Genomic DNA, 22,646 nt, shown 5'->3' on the forward strand with positions numbered 1-22,646 from the left:
GGCAACATGAAAATATAATAAAGCTATTAATCAAGGATCAGGAAAACACAACGCCTTAAAGATTAATGACCCTAATGGAGGATGTGGATGCCTGTGGAATGGCATCTGACATGTTTACTTTAGTGGTTATTTCCTCACTGGTGGGGATGGCCGGAGAATGAGAACAGCAGGGGTGCGTATGCCCAATTCGCAGCCCCCTAATCAGACAGATCTGCCACCCCCTTATCAGCCTTGTCTGAGGGGCGGTGCTGTGGGGAGGCAAGGCTTCACATTCATGAATGGGGTTGGGCGGGGTTATACGTGTGGGCGTGTCACGGAGGCGGGTCCTTATGTCTTAGTGATCGGAGCCGTAGTGTGTTGCGCACAGTGTCAGCCGACTCCGGGAGAGCCGAGACGCAGCATCAGTGCCCATGCTGTGACAGCCCAGCGTGTGAGCAGCACTCTCATTGTACAACACAAGGATTGGGCTCCCTGCACACAGCTTTAGGGGGCATTTGACAAGAAAGCGACCCATGTCTCCTGGAGCCTCCAGCTGCTGAGTCTGTGTTTCTTTTAACTGGTCTGAATGGGATATCCACTTTGTCACCAGTTAAACATGAGGATTAAGGTGGTTCTAACGCTGGTTCTTCAGAGCTTCTTCCTAAAACTTCTGATGGCTTCAGGTAAGTGATTGCAAACCTGCGAGTTGGTGACGTCACGCGTGATGCAGTTTCTGCTTTTGGGGGCTGCATGAAACAGTTATCCTATTTTATTCTATTTAAATCTATATCTCGTCTTATAAATGTATTTAAAGTATAGTTGCTACAGCTTTCACGCTTCTATTATTTAATGAATGCTTGGTACATATCTGCTGGCTGCGTTATTGTGCGGTGATGCTACTGTGATGGTTTATTATGTTGTCTATGATGATAAACTAGAACAGGCTATTTTTTGTGCATGTTCAGTATTCTGTTGGACGACGTGTATTGTAATTTTCATTAATTCCCTAAATATGTCCAGCTTCATGTTTTAATACAAGTCATATCATTACATTCTAATTGGAACTGTAGAGAATACAGTTACAACAACTGAATGTAAGGCAGGTAGATTTGCAGAAGAGATTTTCTTCAATTACAGAAATCTAGAAATAACATGGATTTTTATATTTAGTTTCATTGCCTTTGGTTTGATCATCAGAGAAGCGCTTTCTTGCATTCTAGATAGATTGGGATGTCTTCTAGATAAATTTTTGGGCAGCTGGTACAGACATAGAGGAGCCTATTCTGACCCTTATAGCCAGGGAATTAAAAGTGTCAAGCTTTTTCTTGTTATAGGATGGACTTATGATTAACATAACATCATATCACGGTATATCCTTCAATTCTAATCGTCATGTCTAGCATAAAGTTTGAAGAGATGATTACTTTTGATGTTGAACGTGTGCTGGTGACAAGTCCATCCTTAACCTATCAACCCAACCAAACGTTTCGCAACATTCCTGGAAATAATGGAAAAACATTGTGTGTGCTCGTACAACAACACAGGAAACGCCATGGAAAATATGAGAGTATTAAGCAATTGTATTGCGCACGTTCGCCATACTCTTCAAGGTTGATGTTCTTTGGAGGCTGGAATAGTTAGCGATGGGCCGATGCGATAAAAGGCGCTCTGGGCTAATTTCTAATGATATTTGAAAGCACCTCTTTCTGTAGAGTGTTTGTAGCGTGTTATTTTTATCGGTTTAGTAGATGGTGTGAATAATAATAATAATACACCTGCTGAGGTGGGCCACCACTGTCCGGCTAAGAGCAGAGGGTGGTGGAAGTTGTAGTCGATAACAGCTGGAGTGCCAGAGGTTGTCTATCCCTAACATGAATTCTGTTGAGGGGCGGTGAGATCACCAGATTTAGGCTCGCTCATTTTAATGAAAGGACCTCGAAGCTGGCCTGCCAGGAAAACAGGAACTCCACCCTAGGACTGAGAAATACTTTGCTTAGCATTTCAACTTAGAACCATCTGCCTTTTCTTCCTGTTATGACAAAATAAACCAACAAAAATGTACAGCCAATACTTGTTCAAAAATGCATATGAAATATAGTACATTTATTTGACTATTTTGTATTTTCTCATTTTCACAGATGCTCCGAGTCTAAACATAGAGAAAGATAATCTCGTAATAGCAGTAAATGATACTTTAAATATTACATGCAGGTATGTAACATATAGCCTTGTCATACATGTTGTTGTTTTTTTTTTACTTTTTTTAATGTATATTTGTGGTCAGTAATATAAAACTGTACATTTTATGAGATCAGGTGGAACAGAACAAAGGCATTATTTTCATTACTTTATATCACCTCTGTGATTTTGGAAGGCTTCGAGGTTGCCCTAGAATCATCTTCCCTAGAGCATTTGGTCAGGGTCAGTGCCTTAGGCTTTGTAGCTAAATAAAGGGATTGTTTTTTTTGCTTAGTTCACCTGAAATAAAGCAGGGTACCAATACCCTCAAGGGGTGCAGATATTGGTACCAATATAACTATAGCCTAAAGGAATACAGATTGAATTTACATAAAAGGGGTAAATCTAGTGAGAATGGTTAACCCCTTGGAGCAGTTGTGCATCTCCTTTTATGAACATGAACAAAGGACATACTGGAAGTTAGAATTTAACCCTGCGCATCGACAATGGCTCTGTGCATCCATAACTTCATGGTGCCTTATCACTTCACAAAAGGTTATTCATATCACGCATACCCTTGAGAAAACTGTCCCTGGATGTGATTCATATATCTTTGAATGTGACTTTTCGACACTGGTTTCCAGTAACTTCGGGATGAGCCATACCCTGAGTTACTGAATCACCCTCTATATTATTTGTATGCAATCTGATAGATAAACTGTATTTTTACTGGCGAGTGGAGAAACGTGCTACACACTCAGTCACGCTGTCACACAACCTGAATACAGTTTACCACGTCAGTATTATACTAGATCCTTAGAAATGCCCTTCTGTTGTTCTTTCCTCTTGTAGGGGAGAAAGGCCGGTGTTGTGGCTCTGGCCAATGAATCATAGTATTGTCGATAACCGTATATCAGTGAGTGATTGCAATGAAAGCCTCTATTGTCGGACACTCACACTATCTCGAGCTGTAACAAACGACACAGGGATTTACAAGTGTTTTTACGAAGACAGCAACGCTACGTCAAGTGTTCATGTTTATGTTCTCGGTAAGCAACAGGCATTCACTGTTTGTCGGTAATAACACACTCAATAATAAAAGCTGCTTCAGTGTTTATGTTTTATTTCCTTTTTAATTGACCTTTTTGGATCAGTGCTGAAAGTGGCAGTTTGTATTCTGGATCCCTATGAACACATAGAATTCTAGATTTTAAGCTCATTTCAGAAGGGCTGTCCTCATCGTTTATTTCTCCAAAGTCCAAATTGCTTTGTTATGCAAAAATTGTTATATCCTGTTTACACATTGTACAGCGCTGCAGAATATGGCGCTATTTTAATCAATAAAAAAAATATCATTATGGCAGATCTTGCTGTTTAATAGATATTTTCGCTCCCTATCTTTAATTACCTGAGCTTACCTTAGATAATTGAATAATTGGTTTCCCTGCAGTGTGAAAAAGTAGTAACTGAATCTAGCCATTTGTTCTTTTTACTGTTAAATGACAGCTCCCGGCCCATCAACAACCATGCAAGTAGTTATTCTAGCTCTAAATGGAATGGATATCATATGACTAATATCCAACTTAGTAAATTAGGCTGTGTGGTAACCAAATCCTGATAGTGTATTCCTTTAAAGCTTTCTAAATATTGACAGGCACCCTCTGGCATCTCCCATAATGATCAGTTCCCACCAGCCATTTCACTGAAATTTCTGTATTGATGTGCCGATTGGACTGATACGCTAAAATGAATGATTTTAATCATGTTAAAACATTTTTATTTGCAGACAAAAGATCTCCCTTTGTGCCATCCGATCAACTCACTGCTGTGTACATTACTGAGAACAAAACAGTAACAATACCATGCGTGGGTTCCAGACCTGACCTCAATGTTACCCTGCATGCGGTAAGACATCAGACTTGTATTACAATTCTGATTTACTCGCTTAATTGTACTTAAAAATTGAGAATAAATACATCATATTAAAATTAGTAAATTACAGTATGTGATAAAAAATACAATAAAGCGCAAACCAAAAAATTAAGATTAAAAGTAAATTATATTTTGTTTGCTATCCTGTAAAACACTGAGTCTGTTTTCCACACAGGTAGCGCAAGATCCATAGCGATATATATTAGTATATTGTTATTTATTTTTGGAATCCATTCATTTATTTATGGAATATTGGCTCAAGATTGTAAAACACAGCGGTATGTTATGCAGCTGTTAACATTAATTATTGTCCTGATTTTTTTTCAGAAATATCCAGACACCACATTTCACCCTGACGGCGATGGCATATACTGGGATAACAAGAAAGGATTCACTATTTTAAGTGAATTGTTGAAGTTTGCAAGTCTTGTCACCTGTGAAACCAAGCTCAATGGAGAGGTGTACAGATCACCTACTTATTTTGTGGTAGTTATAGGTAAGGTTAAATGCTGATTGTTTTTATTGTTATATTATTTTTTGTAATATCAGTAAAATCTGAACCTTATTATCTTTTCATTCTTGCGCAGTGTTCAAAATTAACAGCCTGACTATGAACCCCCATCCTCAAGTGCAGTTGGCCGTCGGAGAGAGGCTGGTTCTCACTTGCACAGCCCACACTCCATTAAACGTTAGAGTCAGTTTTAAATGGGACTATCCTGCCTCATGGGTAAGTATTGAAATACTCATGTATGTTGTTCACGTGTATTTTGTCCACTTCATGTATCCGGTCAAATGAATTAGCTGTATGTGACAAACCAGAAGTAGGAGTTTGTTAAAGTGCATAAATATGAGTTCATTCTTCTATGCATTTTACCAGAACTACAAGTATCTTTCAAAAAGTGTTTATATCTTGAAATGATCCTTCTATATTATCTTAGTTTTAGAGGACCAAAGCATAAATTTAAGGTACATCAAGGTTCCCCATTAGTTGAGATCTCTGTATTGAATTTGAAGTATTTTGATGTTGAGTTGATAATTGTTTTGTTCTAGAGTAACAGAGGGGATAAGAGAGCAATAAGAAAAGAAGTTCAAGGGGAACTGGAACATTCTGGAATCTTTATCATTGACTATGTGACCATGCAAGATCATGGGGAATACAGCTGTACTGTGAACACAGGCCATGTGACCAAGACCATTACCACCACAGTCATCATACATGGTAAGAGAAAATTTATTGAACTGGTCTAGTAAATGTAAATGAATGTATTTGACTTATGAATATAGAGAGAACTTAAAAGTCTCTTTGAAAGATTTTAAATGACGAAAAGATGACCAGTGTTTTAAATCATCCCTATTTGCAGAGAAACCCTTCATATACATTGACAATAGAATGGAATCTGTTGTGGTGACTAAAGTCGGGCAACATGTCAGGGTTCCTGTGAAGTTCATGGCTTATCCTGTTCCTGAAGTAAAATGGTAGGTCATTTATCTTAGAATGTGTTTATATTTCTTTTATGTTTATTTGGTTGGTCTATACATCTTATGTTGCTATTTAAATTTTTCTGTTAGGCTTAAAAATGGAAAACCACTACATTCAAAGCATATGATCAGAGTTGGTCACGCTCTGTCAATCGCAGATGTCAGTGAAAAAGATGCCGGGAATTATAGTGTTGTCCTTACTAACCCTCATACCAAGGACCAACAGAGCCGTACCTTTCAGCTCGTTGTATATGGTGAGATCCACTAAATTCATTTCAAAACATTACAGAATGCACCACATTTTATTAGTTTATCCGTGATACAGTTATTTTTGCTTAGGACAGAGGATTCTGACTGCTTGTTACTTTTACAGTGCCACCACACATATGTGAGAAGGCAGTGTCCATCCCTCTTGACTCCTACAAATACGGAAGGCCCTATGTTCTAACCTGCACGGCTTCTGGCATTCCGGCCCCTGTGAACATCCAGTGGGTATGGCAACTAGAGGAAGAATGCACTTTCTCCTCAAAGTAAGTTGACCATTCCGCTAAATGTTTAGTGTTCTCAGAGCTTGTTGAAACCTTCAAAATCAATGAAAGGGTGTTGAGACCCTTTTTTAGTAATTTGTAATAGAGGTTATAAAATAACTATAATAGGCAGAGAGGTTCAGGTCCAAAAACCGTTCTTCATATCATATTTAGGGGTTGAAGCCCCAGAAATATATGCTGTTATCATATACAGAATTGCTGAGTTATCTGTGTGAAAGGCCATCTGAGAGGAAGTGCGCTGATTGATGTATGGAGTGATAGACAGGGATCCTGCTCTGTGCCGACTCCGCTCCCCTTATCAGCCATCCACACAAGGCCAGACTTCCTGCTGTAGAGACCACAGGATTCCGCTTTCCTGTTGTTGTTTTTCGGATGACTTCCTCTAGCTTCTTCCTTTGGTGCTAAAGTACTTCCTACCATCTCAAAGAAAACCAGTATGAAAATAACCGATTTCTATGACTGTTCTGTTTCCTCTGATCCACACAAAGTCAAAGTGAAGAAATTATGAATGAACATTTGCTTTTCAAGAAAGGCACCCTTCCAATTCCATTATTAGATCTCAAGTGGAAGGTTGTTTAAGGAAATCACCTTTTCACCTGGAAATATTTATATAGCTTGTGTTGAGCTTCTAGAACAATAAAGAGATGCGGAACACAGCAGAGGATCCTTTCAAATATTTACAATGATTCACCTTTTATTTTCGTATATTTTTCTTTCTCTTCTTGACAATATATTTTTTTTATGTTTTAGACAATACGAGTTGGGTAGAAACCCATACACGTGTGAAAACTGGAGGGAGATTTCAGATAAAAGTATCGGGAATGTGATAGAAACAAATGAAACTCATACTGATCTGATAGAAGGAAAGATAAAGGTGAGATGTGGTTTTGTTAAATCTTTTCAGAATGTAGGAAATTAATGTATTTACTGGTTTCGAGACAGTCTGCAAATATATTCATATAGGCGAAACATTATGGATCAGGGGGTTGATGTTTTACTAAAGAAGGGTTAGTAAGAGAAGATATTTAAACAAAATGGGAAAATATATGTAAATATTACCTACCTACATCTACCTACTCTTTTGTAAATTATTTGTACCAATAAATCTTGTTTTCTCCTCATAGACTGTTAGTAAGTTGGTTATTCGATCGGCTAACATATCTGCAGTATACAAATGTTCTGCCAAAAATGAAGCAGGGAACGATGAACGAATAATTGCTTTCCATGTTACAAGTAAGTATAATTATATATGGTATGTAATTACGTGATTTCATTGATTAGATCCAGTAAGCAAACATACATTTCACACAGTTAGCCTTTTCTTTGTTTTTACTAAGGCACCAATATTAGTTCTCATCTGTGTGTCCTAATGTGCCACCATTATATGGATTTACAAGGGTGTCCCTGGTCCTTCTACATTTTATTAAGTAACAGTCATCATAACTTGACTTTACTTCTAGTTGACTGTAATAACATTAATTACTAATATTCTAATTAAGTTATATCTATCATTTTATTTTTAGGGGACCTCGACATTAGTGTGCAGCCCAGGGGAAGACTTACCGAGCATGACAATGTCACATTGAGATGCTCAGCTGATAAATTCACTTACGAGAACCTAATGTGGTACAAGCTGGGTACAAGCACGATGGAGAAGCAGCTCCTCTCCTGGCCAATGCCATTATGCAAAAACCTGGATGCCCTGGTGAAGATGAATGGCACATCTACCAGCACCATTGGAGATAATGTGACCTCTGAGCTCGGCCTGCCTAATATCTCTCTGCAGGAACAGGGAAATTATATTTGTGTAGCACAAGACAAGAAGACACAGAAGAGACACTGTTTGGTCAGACACATCACTGTTCAAGGCAAGAAATATGTTTTATCTGTTTCGTAGTGTTAATCCCAGGAAGCATATGTCTTCGTTTTATGTGGTTTTCTTTTTCATGGGTTTATTTATTTTTTTAACTTATAACTATAAATCATTTTCTGTATATAAAACATACTATAACATTAATAAAATAGTACATCTTAATTGTGATGACAAGCGAGGAGTTTTCACACAAATTAATAATCGGAATAAATCACACCGGCAAACCCTTAATCTTAATTCTTCTTTATGGTTAGAGGTTAAATTACGAAATGTGTTGTAATTAATATGTTTTAACAGCCTACTACTAGGCTTGAAATGGTGTATACATAAAAAAGAACAATTTTCAAATGAATGCAAAACCAGTCTAAACAATGTATATTTCATTGATACATACAGCTCAGAAACCTCCTGCAATTCACCATCAACTCAGAAATCAAACAACTAACGTCAGTGAGACAGTCGAAGTGCGATGCCAAGCCACTGGAATTCCTGAGCCTCGAATAATTTGGTTTAAAAATGATGAGACGCTGGTCGGAGACTCGGGTAAAGACTGGAAAAAACGCTATTTGATGACTGAATAAAACATCATATTTCATGTTTTTATCTCATGGCCTCTAAGACTTACATGGCCAACAATCTAAGATGAAAATAATACTGTAATATTATGTCACTTGAAGGCTTTGTGTATCGAGTAACAGGTCATGGGTTCACATTACTGATTTATATAAAAAACATGTACCAATACCCTTGTTTGTATTATAAGTGCTCATAGTCTTACCCTTATATTACATCTATATATATATATTATATTATATTTATATATACTTGCCGATGACTACCCACTATCTTTAGTAATTCTGGCTGTCCAGCCTCAATAAAATGTATATATAACAATGACAACGTCTGTATCTGTAATCCTACATGATCATTGTGGATTTTGTTTGGATTACATGTGGTTAACAATTGATGTGTACTTTTTTACAGGCGTCATTTTAAGAGACAAGAACAGAACTTTGATAATACAGAGAGTTAGAAAACAGGACGAAGGCTTCTACTTATGTCGAGCTTGCAATGATTTGGGATGCACAGAGGCTGAAATGTACTTTTCAGTGAATGGTATGTATAATATATGTTCAGATGTTGAATTAAATTAAGCAGGTGTCCTGTTTAATCAGCATGACCGGGATAAGTATACAAGGTGTCATTTAATGCATTTCAGCAAATGATCAGTGCTGTCTGCTTACCTTCAGCACAAAAATACTCAAAAGAAGATTGTATATACCTATTTTATCTCATGAATTGTCGCTTGCCTTGAAATTACTTACTTGTAATGGAATGTGCGTTATGAGCTGACGTGAGCAGTCAAATGCCCCCATTTTTTCTCCATAGGCAATGAAGAAAAAACAAATCTGGAACTCATTATTCTAGTTGGCACCGGAGTGATTGCCCTGTTCTTTTGGTTGCTTCTCGTAATCATCCTTCGGACCGTAAAGAGGGTAATGAAACAGTTGTTTTTCTGTCCTATTAGCACTTGTCTTGCATGACAAATGAAAAGTGACTGGTGTCCTTTTGTGTTTTTTCATCCCTTTGTACTTACATCAACAGGCATATTTTTCTTTTCCATTCTATAGAACTGTTGTATAATTTACTATGGATGTATTCATTTAGTTTTAATTGGAAATGGCCTTCAAACACATACTGGGAAGTTCTTTGCTTGTTTTGGAAAAACAATTTAATGATGATCTAGAAGAACCCTTAGGGAAACATTGGGGATGGAGATCTAAGATAGAATTCTGGAGAGGAGTGATGTTAAGTCCAAGTATAGGTTAAATCATCACAATTTTTACAATCATATTGTGACCAGCATTTCTTATTATTTTCCAGCCTAATGAAGATGAACTCAAGAGTGGCTACTTGTCAATCATTATGGATCCCAGTGAGGTCCCCTTAGACGAGCAATGCGAAAGATTGTGCTACGATTCTGCTAAGTGGGAGTTTCCTAGAGACCGCCTGAAATTAGGTGAGGTTTGGTAGAACAATAGTCTACCTCTAAGCTGGGCTATGAGAGAATCTCCGCTGTTTTCAGGAAACCTTTATGGTCCAGAGTTATTTTATGCAATCGTTTATAACTCGTAGATAACTAAGCACTTAAGGGTAAAATGGTGCTTTGGCTGTTAATTAAGTTCTCATATTTTAACATTCAGTTATTTTTTGTATTCTTATATTTTTGTATATGTCAATCAGATTAGTATGAATGTTTTCACTGTTTCATATAACATCTTGCGCTTGTCTTGTCCAATAAAGGTAAACCCCTTGGTCGTGGAGCTTTTGGACAAGTTGTGGAGGCTGACGCTTTTGGAATTGATAAAACTGGCACTTGTAAAACAGTGGCTGTTAAAATGTTGAAAGGTAAATGAGAATAATGCCTTTTACTTGATTTCACTTTATGAACTTATATTTGTGTAAATGGACATCGATTGTAGTAGCTACAACACACAGTCTACAGTGATGACCTAATTCTACCATTGAGTGAAATAATAGCGTACCCCACTTTTATCATTTACCACAAATTTTACTTGTTGTACCGAGCATAAAACTAATAGTATTTCATTTTATATTTTTCACAGAAGGAGCGACCAATAGTGAATACAAAGCATTGATGTCTGAGTTGAAAATTCTTAGCCATATTGGCCATCATCTGAATGTTGTCAACTTACTTGGAGCGTGCACAAAACCAGGAGGTGAGTGATGCTTAGTATCCACAGAAAATGGTCAATGCTCTGCTATAAGAACTCATAATCACCTTATGGGTGAAATGAGATGGGGAGGCCAGCTGCCTCATACTACTGAGAATTAGCGATGTAAAGTGCAGTTTCTTAAAGATTGATGTTACTTGCACGGGGAAACTAGTCCTGTGGGTGGTACTAACAAGGCCTAATGCCCTCTACACCTCCATTGTGTTATATAGGTGGTATGGATGTGCCATAGATGCTAACATATAGAGTGGCCGAGTCTTCATCTAATATTTAAGTTTTCCCCCAAAATCTTCTACCTTCCTTAGCTGTCAATATAATATTTTTATGTTTTCTGTTCCAATTTAGGTCCTTTGATGGTGATTGTAGAATATTGTCGGTTCGGGAACCTCTCTGCATATTTAAGAAGTAAAAGACATGAATTTGTCCTATACAAGGTATCTGCAGGCTTTTAGCGTGACAAAGTTTGTTAACTGCAAACCGTGTTTACATTCCTTAAACTTTCAAACAAAATGAAACGCATTGTTGTACATGAGATACCGGCTTGGTGTCTTCCTGTACGTAATGTCTGATCTCAGATCAGGAAGAGACACTTATGCATATAAAGCTCATTGCACATCACCAGTGCTTGTAAACATTAGGTTCACCGTCTTCACAAAACAAATCTATTTGATCAAGATTATCAGTCAGGATTGTGCCTTAGGTTGGTTTTCAGATGGGTCGTTGACCAATACTGACTTATTCAAATTCTATACATTAAACAATTCATTTTGAAGCACAGTGCATCAGCTCTTAACTGCTGAATACCAACCTTTATTCAAAGCTGTGTTGCACAGAGTTATTTAGAATAGACATACAGTATACCAAGGTTGCCAGATTTATGTTAACCCATTGGTAATATAATCCTGGATTAGCCAGATCTACAGCTGGCTCCATGATCATGCAATGAGAACTGCAGGTTGATCAAATGTGGTCAGTAGCTCAGTCTACTGAGCTATACCTTGAATTATTTGTTCATTAATTAGTTTTTCCTTTTCATGGCAGACTCATCCTGCCCGCTATAGGCAAGTCAAACAGCAGTACGTGGAAGTCCCCGGTGACCTCAAGCGGCGTTTAGACAGCATTGCAAGTAGTCAGAGCTCAGCAAGTTCTGGGTTTGCGGAAGATAAATCATTGAGCGATGTTGAGGAAGAAGAAGGTAAATGTTAGCATGCGTTTTTGGGTTTGTCTTAAAAAAAAGAGTGATCTCAAGTATTGGCTACATTATTTTATTTGATCTTTTGTTTTTGCTGCTGTAGATTAGGAGATGAGCTGGTTTCTGTATTTCAATGTCCTGCAACTATATGATACCTCTGTCTATGCTGGGAAATACAATGTGCCCTCTTTTTTACTGTGAGATAGGAAGAGCTTAAATCCATGTAACTGGAGTCCCACATGGACTAATTCATACAGAGGCATTCTAATGTAAGGTAAACTAGTGAAGGTTGCTAATTTTACTGAATGGTCTATACCTTTATCTGGCAGTTGAAGACATGTGCAAGAACACCCTGAGTATGGAGGATCTCATCTCTTACAGCTTCCAGGTGGCCCGAGGAATGGAGTATATGGCATCACGCAAAGTAAGAAGCTCTGCATCAATGAGAAATATTATTATATTTTGTTGGTCATTGTATTATTTAACAGTGATTTTTAGTCATCTTAAATTTGTATTAATAACCAAGCACAGCTTAGAGACTGCTGTTCAATACCTGATAAGGGGTAAAGATATTGGTCTGGCTTTAATGCCCAGGATAAATCTGTCCTAAGTAACTTGCATGGATTGTATTGGAAATATTGAGATAAAAAATATAGCTGCATTAGCCTAGATTAATTAACAGAAGTGTATGATTCCTTTGCATATCGTTTTTGCTACTCAGTTACTTGAGATGGATCTCTGGCATTGGGTCCAGCTCAGCGTGCACAAATGTTTTATGGATATGAATACCTTTACTCAACACCATTTGGACGTCAGTTTTCATTGGGTCTTCCTTTTGTTTGTAGTGCATACATAGAGACTTGGCCGCCCGCAATATACTGTTGTCTGAGAACAATGTGGTCAAAATATGCGACTTTGGCTTGGCACGCGATATCTACAAAGACCCAGATTATGTCCGGAAGGGAGATGTGAGTGACCGAATTAAAAAGATAATCCTGATTCATCTATTCATTTTTCTTTTTTTTGTTGGAAATTGTCTCACTCTACTTTTTACCCCTGCATAGGCACGACTTCCTCTGAAATGGATGGCTCCAGAGACTATTTTTGACAGAGTATACACAACCCAAAGTGATGTGTGGTCTTTTGGTGTTCTGCTGTGGGAAATATTCTCGTTAGGTGAGTCATTGTAATTGAAATACTTTCTTTATGAGTAAACATGTAGGAAATCCTGCCTGGTGGGTTATAAAAAGTCTGTATGTCTATCTAACTAAAGATATAACAAAAATATAACGTTATTACTAAAGATCAAACTCGCAGTTCTTATTTTGTTAATAGTCATTTATAATGCCAACTGTTTTAGGAAGCAATATCTTTCATACTGTTCTGCTTGCTTCTGTGCTATTTCATATTATTTCATTAAACCAATTATTATATAAAAGCAAATTCCCCGATCTTTAATATTTTAAAATGTCGATAACTTGTCATTAAATAATGTATTATTTACGTTAAGTATGTAATTTTGACATGTACATGTTCTTCCGGGTTTCTTGTAGGGGGATCACCGTATCCAGGAGTGCAGATTGATGAAGATTTTTGCAGACGACTTAAAGAAGGAACAAGAATGAGGGCACCGGATTATGCCACTGTAGAAATGTAAGTTAACAGCGACAATGATTTATTTCATTAAAAAGATGATTTCCTCTTACAAGATTCAGTACATTCTGATTTGGAGGAAAACTTTTCAATCCTAAATTGGAGCAATTGCAAAAGCACTAGAAGTCACTGTAGGTGAAAGTTTCTGGCAATTCCCCCAAATCTGGCCAGAAGTCTCCTCTTTTGCATTGAGAAATAAGGAATATTAAAGTTTTAATGCCTTACAATACATGATGATAGAACACAGTGCTGCTGTAGCTTTTCTGCTTTAATATTTATGATGTACATCAGATACATGTATTTGAAATAATGATCTGAGTAACTAGATTTTGTCTTTTTGTCCCATTCGATATTACAATTGTTTTTGATGCAATTCGATCATATTGAGTTGACTGTTGCTGATGTGTCAACATGTTTTATTCCAGATATCAAACCATGTTAGACTGTTGGCATGGGGATCCTCAGCTAAGACCAACATTTTCTGAGCTGGTGGAACACTTAGGAAATGTGTTACAAGCTAATGTCCAACAGGTAATAAAATAGTACTAGAACTTCTTCTACAAGCGGGGGAACGCATGAGCAAAACTTTGCCTCCATATAAGTATGAAGTTGTAGTACCCTATCTTGGTCAAAGCGACTTAGGACACATAACATGGCTATTTATGTATATAAATAAAATACTACAATTGCTATGATAATGAATATACCGTATTTATTTTTTTATTTTTTAGGATGGAAAAGACTACATCCCTCTTACGGTGTCAGTGAACATTGAGGAGGATTCTGGCCTCTCGCTGCCAACCTCACCTGTTTCCTGTCAGGAGGAAGAGGAAATGGCTGATGCAAAATTCCATTATGACAATGCTACCGGATCACGGTACTGACTTATATATAGAATATATATATATCCTACTGGCTTCTTAGAATTATAACAGAATTCATTCATCCTATCAAAATATAACCATACTGTTATTTATTCAACAAAACAATAACCCGACTGCATGTCCTTTGTATAGGTTCATTCAAAATGGGAAGAGAAAAAGTCGGCCTGTTAGTGTGAAGACCTTCGAGTACGTTCCAGTTGAGACGCTGGCCAAAGTTGTTCACGAAGTAAGACCGCCGTACCTGTGTTTATTTTTCTACTGCATGTGCCTGCTAGCAAATATATATTTATATATATATATATATATATATATATATATAATATTAATGTTTATTTTATATTAAAGGACAACCAGACAGACAGTGGAATGATTCTTGCATCAGAGGAGTTGAAGACATTGGGAAGCACAACAGATCAGGCCAAGTTCTTTAGGTAAGTTATACTATTAGGATAAATTAAGTCGAAATAATATAATAAATATTGGAAATAATGATATGGGGATTACACATGGCTGTGTATTATAAGTATATTTTTTCAGTATCTCTTTGAAATTGCCGTTATAGTTTAAAAGTTATAAAATGAGGCAATGATCCAGTATAGAAGACAGATAACTGATACAATTAATAACATAAATGAGTTGGACAATTTTTAATTCATAACTGAAGTGGTTTGAGTGCAATTGATTAACCAACTAATTGTAATTACAATAATTATTGTATATCTCTTTTCTCTATCTTGAGTTGTCATCACGCAGTTCAGCAAAAATAATTTCCAAAAATGAATCGATGAATTAATGCTGGCTTTGCCACAATCTGTCACTGATCTTAGCTTTAACTTGTTAAATATCTCCAGAACAATTTCACCATTTGGCAAACAATTATATATGTATCTATTAAATTAATTAATTAAGTTTATGTTAAGACATCAACGGTTCACCTTTAAAGTTTAGGGTAAATTCTAGGGCTGCAACTAACGATTATTTTAATAATCGATTAGTTTGCCGATTATTTTTTCGATTAATCAATTAATCGGATAAAAAAATTACATTTTTTTTCAATTTAAAATAATGTAATAAAAAACGTACAATTTACACTTTGATCTCTTTATCACAATGGCCTCTCTCTATTCACCTTCTTATTTTACTGACATAATAATAAAAGCTACAAGAACCCAAACACAGTGTTTCTCAAACTAGGTTTTAATACAAAGTTATTAGTAAATATTAATTCATATGTTAACTATTTTTCATATTTAATAAAAACTATGAGAAAAAAGCCTTGTTTAAATTTTTTTTATTTACCAAACTGCCCCCGGTTATGCACATCTGACCCCCAGCTTGCCACTCTGCCCCCATATATGCCTTATACCTCTTATATGCCAGTGATATGCAACTGATATACCTTTTACCCCCAGATATGTTTTATGCCCCCCTGATATGCCTAATATCGATATGCCTTATACCCCCTATATGCCCTGAAATTCATAATACCCCCCATACACCACTATAACTCACCCATACACCACTCTGGCTCCTCCCCTCCCATACACCACTCTGGCTCCCCCCCTCCCATACACCACTCTGGCTCCTCCCCCCTCCCATACACCACTTTGGCTCCTCCCCCTCCAATACACCACTCTGCCTCCTCCCCCCTCCCATACTCCACTCTGCCTCCTCCCCCCTCCCATACACCACTCTGCCTCCTCCCCCTCCCATACATCACTTTGCCTCCTTCCACCTCCCATATACCACTTTGCCCCCTCCCATACTCCACTCTGCCTCCTCCCCCCTCCCATACATCACTCTGCCTCCTGTCAGCCACGGAGGTTCACAAGACACCAGGGAGCCGGGTAGAGAGGCAGAGTGCCGAATGGAAGGGGGAGGAGCCAGAGTGGTGTATGGGAGGGTGGATCCCATACACCCCTCTGACTCCTCCCCCCTCCCATACATCACTCTGCCTCTCTACCCGGCTCCATTACTGACTTCATAGAAGCCTCAACGTAAGTGAAGGTGAGTAACAGAGGCTGTCTGTGCGATGCAGACCCCCCACCGGCTGACAGAGAAGATGATCCTCTGTCAGCCGGTGGGGGTCTAAACGATGCGCACAGACAGCCTCCGTTACTGCCCTTCACTTACGCTGAGGCTTCTATGAAGTCAGTAACGGAGCCGGGTAGAGAGGCAGAGTGATGTATGGGAGGGGGGAGGAGTCAGAGGGGTGTATGGGAGGGGGAGAGAGACGGAAGTGAGAGACCGGCCGACAGTGAGGGGAATCCAGGTCCCCTGCAGCGTTGCGGGGGATCTGGATTCTAGTGTTATAATCCGATCTCTGTTTGAGGTCGAATTATAATTTTTATAATCGATAAAAATCGATTTGATTAATCGATAATGAAAATCGTTGACAACGATTTTCATTATCGATTATTATCGAATTTATCGATTAGTTGTTTCAGCCCTAGTAAATTCATAAAACACCATATTTTGCCTGGGAATAATACCACTAAATGTTTAAATAGCAAATTGCATCTTCTATCTGCACTACTAATTATGGATCTCAATAATCACTGTCACATTGAAAATATGCTTGCTTTTTATTATTCTTGTTTAATGTTTATAGAATTGTTCCTGATAGATTTATGTTTGCATTTTATAGTCTTCTGGTGCCAAGCAAAAGCAAAGAGTCCGTTATATCTGGATCCTCGAATCGAACCAGTGATTACCTATCAGGCTACCAGTCGGGATATTCTGATGACACAGACACTGTTACCTATTCTAATGAGAAAACACAGCTTTTACAGAAAGACTCCACACCTGCTAACTGCTACATAGACACAAACCAGTATCAAGTCATGTCGCAGTTGAACACAGCTGTTTAGACGTCTTGGAGCCATGTTGCTTGAAATTGGAGGAAATCATATTTTCCGTGTGAAAACATAACATAATGCAGTAAAAAGCACACTGAGTATATGCAGTCCCTGTCCAGAGATGTACCTGGAAATAACTGTGCATAGTTTTCTGCATCTTAATTCAAAACACGTGATTTTGCCTTAAATGTATTCATGAGCAAAGTGTATATTTTCTTACTGTTCTTAAGACAGTGTATGGACTTTTGAAGCCATATGTCATTTATTGACACTAAGTGTCTATTACTATATATTTATATTGAAGAATAACAGGTTCATTGAAGGGGTGCCTTGGAAAACCAGTAAAACAATATTTTACTTCTAGACGTAGCTTTATATTGGGTATTGATGTAAAATAAATTGGCAATCTATGCAATATTTGATACAATAATCAGATGTCCTTCGCTTTTCTACAATGTGGTGTGAAAATGTTCAAAAAACTTACCTGAAATCTAACCTGCCACTTGATGGACGTGATGTAGCACTGGAATACACGTTCTATAAGCAGAATGATGATTCAGCTGTTGGCTCGGTGACATGTCCTTGAAGATGGTAATGGGAACTTGGCAAAGGCTATCACTGGCAGGGCCGGCCCGACAATGGAGCCGAGTGGGGCAACCGCTCCAGGCGGAACTTTTGAAGGGGCCCCCTTTTTTTTAAAGAGAAAGAGAGAGAAAGGGGCGCCGAGTGGTTGTCGCTTACCAAGCTGTCAGTACCCGGTTGGCGCCCCTCTCTCTCTCTTCTGCAGAGAGTCTCCCTGTTCGGTCTCGGTGCCGGCTTGTAATGCTGAGTGCCAGAAGATTACCTCATTTCCGGCGCTCAGCATTACAAGCCGGCACCGAGAACGAACAGGGAGACTCGCCGCAGGACTGCTGAAATGTAAGTACAAGGGGGGGGAGAGGAAGGGTAGATAATGGGGGGGGGCGGCAGGGACGGAGGGAGAGGAAGGGTAGATAAGGGGGGCGGCATTTTAAAATTCGCATTTTGCCTTGGGCCGGCCCTGATCACTGGTAGTTTTGTTGTTAAGTTGGCAATACAATCACTGATAAAGAAGTGAGACAAAATGACTTTTCCACTTAGATGTCCAATTAGTGGCTGTGAGATATATAAGTCTGAATTATATATTATTATTTGGAGTTTAACGCATGCCTGCCACTCTAGGGAAACTTGGCAGCCTAGCTCTGAGTCAAAAACTTGTTTAACTAGTGTTTCTATGACTGAAAGGAACATGGGATCTGTATTTAGCTTTTAAGGAGATACAGTTTGGTATAACTGTCTTACTAAATTTGCAAAATTCTACTAACTATTACAAATACATTGCATGTTGGTAATCTTGTTTTATCCAATGCTCTGTAATGTGATAAGTAAGAACCAGGAGACCAAATACCAAACATGCTTATTTGGCATGGTGCTTGTCCTCTTAAATAGTATCCCATTTTTATGCAATAACTGTAAATTATGATGTAAAAATTGGGTTTCTACATAAACTATTAAGCAATAAAAGTAAAAATGTGTATTTAGACACTTCTAAAGCCCCTTCCTATTTTACAGTAACGAAAAAAATATGTTCATCAGCGTAATGCCGACACCATTTTTTGAGAATTACAGCAATTCAAAGCTAATAATAATAATAAGGGCAAATAATTAAAATTTAATTTGGGTTTCAGTTATGCCATAATGTGCAGTACTACTAATACTAATTTCATACTATGTCTATTTTTTGCATTTGTGTATGTAGTTTAAAAGAAAGAGAAACATTGTTCTGCATAGATCTATATTTATGGTTCATTCGAAATAAATGTAATATATAAATATTTATAAAAATGTTTATTTTTGTGTATATATAGGAGGGTCAATGCACAGTTCATATCTGATTTTTTTTCCCCATTTTATTACTTATAATGCATTCCATTTAACTAATGTGTTTTTGTTAAACAGGGGAAAAAAGTATTATTACTTATGAATGTATATTTTCACAAACTTTTTTTTTAACCAAGTTGCGTTTGTTAAAATAAAACCAGAAATGCACTACATGTTGTATTTTATAGTTTGTTTGTGTTGTTACATCTAGATAAGCTATTAGTAAATGTCTTGGCTCATTACCTGTAACAAAAACTATAACATATGTATTGTTACATTTTATAACTGTAAAATATATAATTTGGCTAAATGTATGAATAAACTAAATATTTTTTCAAGAGATATGCATTTTTGTATTATTTTGTGTTTTTGTTTATGGCTAACACCATGTTTTGAAGCAAGCAGTACTGCATTTTTTTACCGACATAAAACACAGCAATAACACAACATTATTACAAATCAAGTTTATTATAGAACATAGAAGTTTGATTTATAATTGTAGATAGATAGATTTGATGTAAAAATGCATTATTAAAAAGTAGGAAAAGGGGCTTCAGAAGCAAGGGCAGATACATGGTTTTGCACAACTTGAAGACTGATATGCCACATCTTTAACTCACTGGAACTTAAGTTAGTATTTGTGTTAATAGAGGTTTATGATAGTAATCCAACAAATTAAAATAATAAACTCCAGCGTGTGTAGATCAGTTGGGTTATTCAGTCTGAGACTGGTCAGCCCCTCTCAGTTTCTGTGAGGTTTATCCTAAACACAGGGCTTGGAGTTTTCTTTCAGCGATTTAATATCCCATGTTTTATTTATACCTGCAATGCAACAATAAAACCTTCCTTCCTTGTACAAAAACTAGACACTTAAATATTGAAATGTTAATTACTCAGTCTTTACACGGGCAAGGGTCTGTCCAGAAGCATTTTCAATATGCCCAATTGCCAGTGTGTGCCATAACAGACACTCGCCAACCTTTATGCTTGGACCTAGGTGACATTCAACAGCTGGGAGTTGTAGGGGGAAATCTAGAATGGTTTTGCAAAAGTCCAGCATGTCATACCAATCATCTTAGAGGGTTGCCAATTAAATTTAATTGTGCGATGCAGCTTGTAATGATATGGTCCCTGTCTTTTTTTAGTCAGATGTGCTCTTAGTATCCCATATAATTAATGATAAACAAACTAGCGGTGACAATGAATGGTTTCCTTGGTGAAAAAGCCTAGTAGTAGTAGAAGATGCCATTTTATGTCTCACTACAAGGCAGACATCTGTCGGTGGCCTCATGCAAGGGACTTATAAAAGTGATAGTAGTGTGAACGTTGTCTGATTCCATTTGGACTATAATGAGCAATTCCATTATTGTTTTATCACCCACCTCCATTCAGCAACCCAGGAAAAAAGTGGTTTCCAACCTAGTGGACAAAGAGCCACTCCATCATGCTCCTATTCTTCAGACCTCCATCATTCTGAATAGGGTAGCACTCACTGACATAGCCTTTAAAGGCCTAGAGCATTGTAAACATGTTTGTGCAGGGTTACAGAACCTTTGTTATTTCATTTTTCATTTAGTTTATAACAAGACCTTTTCCAGTGTAGTCTTTCTTGATTTCTTGATAATCTCATGTTTCTGCATGCATATAGATCATGAATTATTCCAAGCTTCCTTTGTAATCTGTTAAGAACACCTGGGTATGTCTTCAGCTGAATCTAAACAACATTTACTTCTGCTCTGAGCAGATGTCATAGAATGAATGAATTAAACATGTAAACGGGGTATTCACTATTCAACTTGATATAAAATTCTGAACTCAGTGTTTTTGCTGTCTTATAGTCAGAGGCGTATCTGGGGTATGGCACCTATGGCTCCTGCCATAAGCTCCATTTGAAGGGGGCGCCAGTGAGCGGCTTTCAAACGCCGTCTTTTATGCGGAGGAGAGAGAGGGGCGCCTAGCAACGGCGCCTAGAAATACGCCGTCATATTACGGCGCTCAGCAGCAGTGAAGCAGCGGGCCGTGCAGGAAGACAGAAGCCTCGTGCTCCCGTCGCTGGACCTCAAGGTGAGAGAACTACAAAGGGGGAGAGGGGTTAGACAGTGATAAGGGAGGGAGAGGGGTTAGAAAGGGATAAGGGAGGGAGAGGGGTTAGAAAGTGATAAGGGAGGGAGAGGGAAAGTGATAAGAGAAGGAGAGGGGGTAGATATAAGTAAAGAGTGTGAAATAATGTGTGGATGCATTGAGTGAATGAGGGAGAGCATGAGTTAATATGTGAATGTATTGTCTGAATGAGGGAGAGCATGAGTTAATGTGTGGATGAGTTGTCTGAATGAGGGAGAGCATGAGTTAATGTGTGGATGAGTTGTCTGAATGAGGGAGAGCATGAGTTAATGTGTGGATGAATTGTCTGAATGAGGGAGAGCATGAGTTAATGTGTGGATGAGTTGTCTGAATTAAAGGGTGAATTAGTGAGTGACTGTAAAAGTGTTTGCGTGTATCATAGATGTATAATTGTGGAAGGGCAAAGATGGCACTAGCTGGAGGTTTGAGCCTTGGGGACCAAGATGGCACAGGCAGGGTGTCTATGGGACAAAGATGGCACAGGCCAGACTGTTTGGGGACAAAGTTGACTTGTGCTGGGCTATTTGGGGACAAAGATGGCAAATCTTATGTGTGTTATCTGGGTGCTGGTCAGGTTCTATGTCGGCAGTGTGGACGCCAGGGCTGGCTTTGCGGTGTGCAACCTGTGATCTATGCCTGTAATTTAGGGGGTTTTAAATATACCTTTTAATGCCGTGTTTTTATGTGAATTCCAATTGATCTTTACCTGCAAAGCTGGGTTTTTGTGTTATTCTGTAGATCCAAATCTGCTATGCTATGTTTCCATACATTATTTATGTATACCTGCAAATACAGGGTTAATACGTCTTATTCAGCTGATTAATACCTGCAGTGCTGTTTCCATGTATTTATTTGGTCTATACCTGCGATGCTACGTTTCATATACTATTGTATACCTACAAATACAGGATTTGTATGTCTGATTCTGTTTATTTGATATATACCTTCAGTGCTGAGATCACAAGTGAATTTCAATTGATCTGGGTTTGTGTGTTGATCTATACCTGCTATCGGCAGCAGGGACTAATATTTATATATTTATATATATGGGCAGCAGGGGCTAGTAAATGGGTTTTAGATATTTGGACAGGGGCGCAATTTCAGTGCATGCCATAGGCGCTATTTTCAGTAGATACGCCTCTGCTTATAGTTCTTCCATTTTCTGTTTTAGGGGTAACCCTAAAGCTGCTTTACCGGAATGTAAGCATTTAACAGGACTGCAAAAGGATGGCATGCAAAAACTAAAGGGAAAAAAAGTTTAGTAAAAAGGTGCCATAAGGGAGAAACACCTAAT

General features: G+C 37.9%; 1 protein-coding gene across 1 annotated transcript; it reads left to right on the forward strand.

Annotated features, from left to right (window-relative positions):
• Nucleotides 1-595: 595 nt before the first annotated feature.
• On the forward strand, nucleotides 596-17,344 carry LOC149283231 (vascular endothelial growth factor receptor 2-like). The gene is made up of 30 exons (XM_089497783.1): nucleotides 596-662; nucleotides 2,118-2,190; nucleotides 3,010-3,206; nucleotides 3,944-4,062; nucleotides 4,417-4,585; nucleotides 4,677-4,843; nucleotides 5,140-5,308; nucleotides 5,451-5,565; nucleotides 5,659-5,822; nucleotides 5,942-6,098; nucleotides 6,867-6,990; nucleotides 7,241-7,349; nucleotides 7,640-7,984; nucleotides 8,386-8,532; nucleotides 8,974-9,105; nucleotides 9,379-9,485; nucleotides 9,874-10,009; nucleotides 10,294-10,398; nucleotides 10,617-10,730; nucleotides 11,091-11,179; nucleotides 11,787-11,946; nucleotides 12,267-12,361; nucleotides 12,783-12,905; nucleotides 13,002-13,113; nucleotides 13,491-13,590; nucleotides 14,016-14,121; nucleotides 14,322-14,467; nucleotides 14,607-14,700; nucleotides 14,820-14,905; nucleotides 17,122-17,344. Exons 1-30 carry the CDS (start codon nucleotides 596-598, stop codon nucleotides 17,342-17,344), a joined length of 4,050 nt encoding a protein of 1,349 aa, XP_089353909.1.
• Nucleotides 17,345-22,646: the final 5,302 nt, after the last annotated feature.

This window comes from Sceloporus occidentalis, unplaced genomic scaffold (assembly GCF_023333645.1).
Source record: "Sceloporus occidentalis isolate IW3139 unplaced genomic scaffold, rSceOcc1.0.p SCAF_107, whole genome shotgun sequence".
NCBI lineage: Eukaryota > Metazoa > Chordata > Lepidosauria > Squamata > Phrynosomatidae > Sceloporus > Sceloporus occidentalis.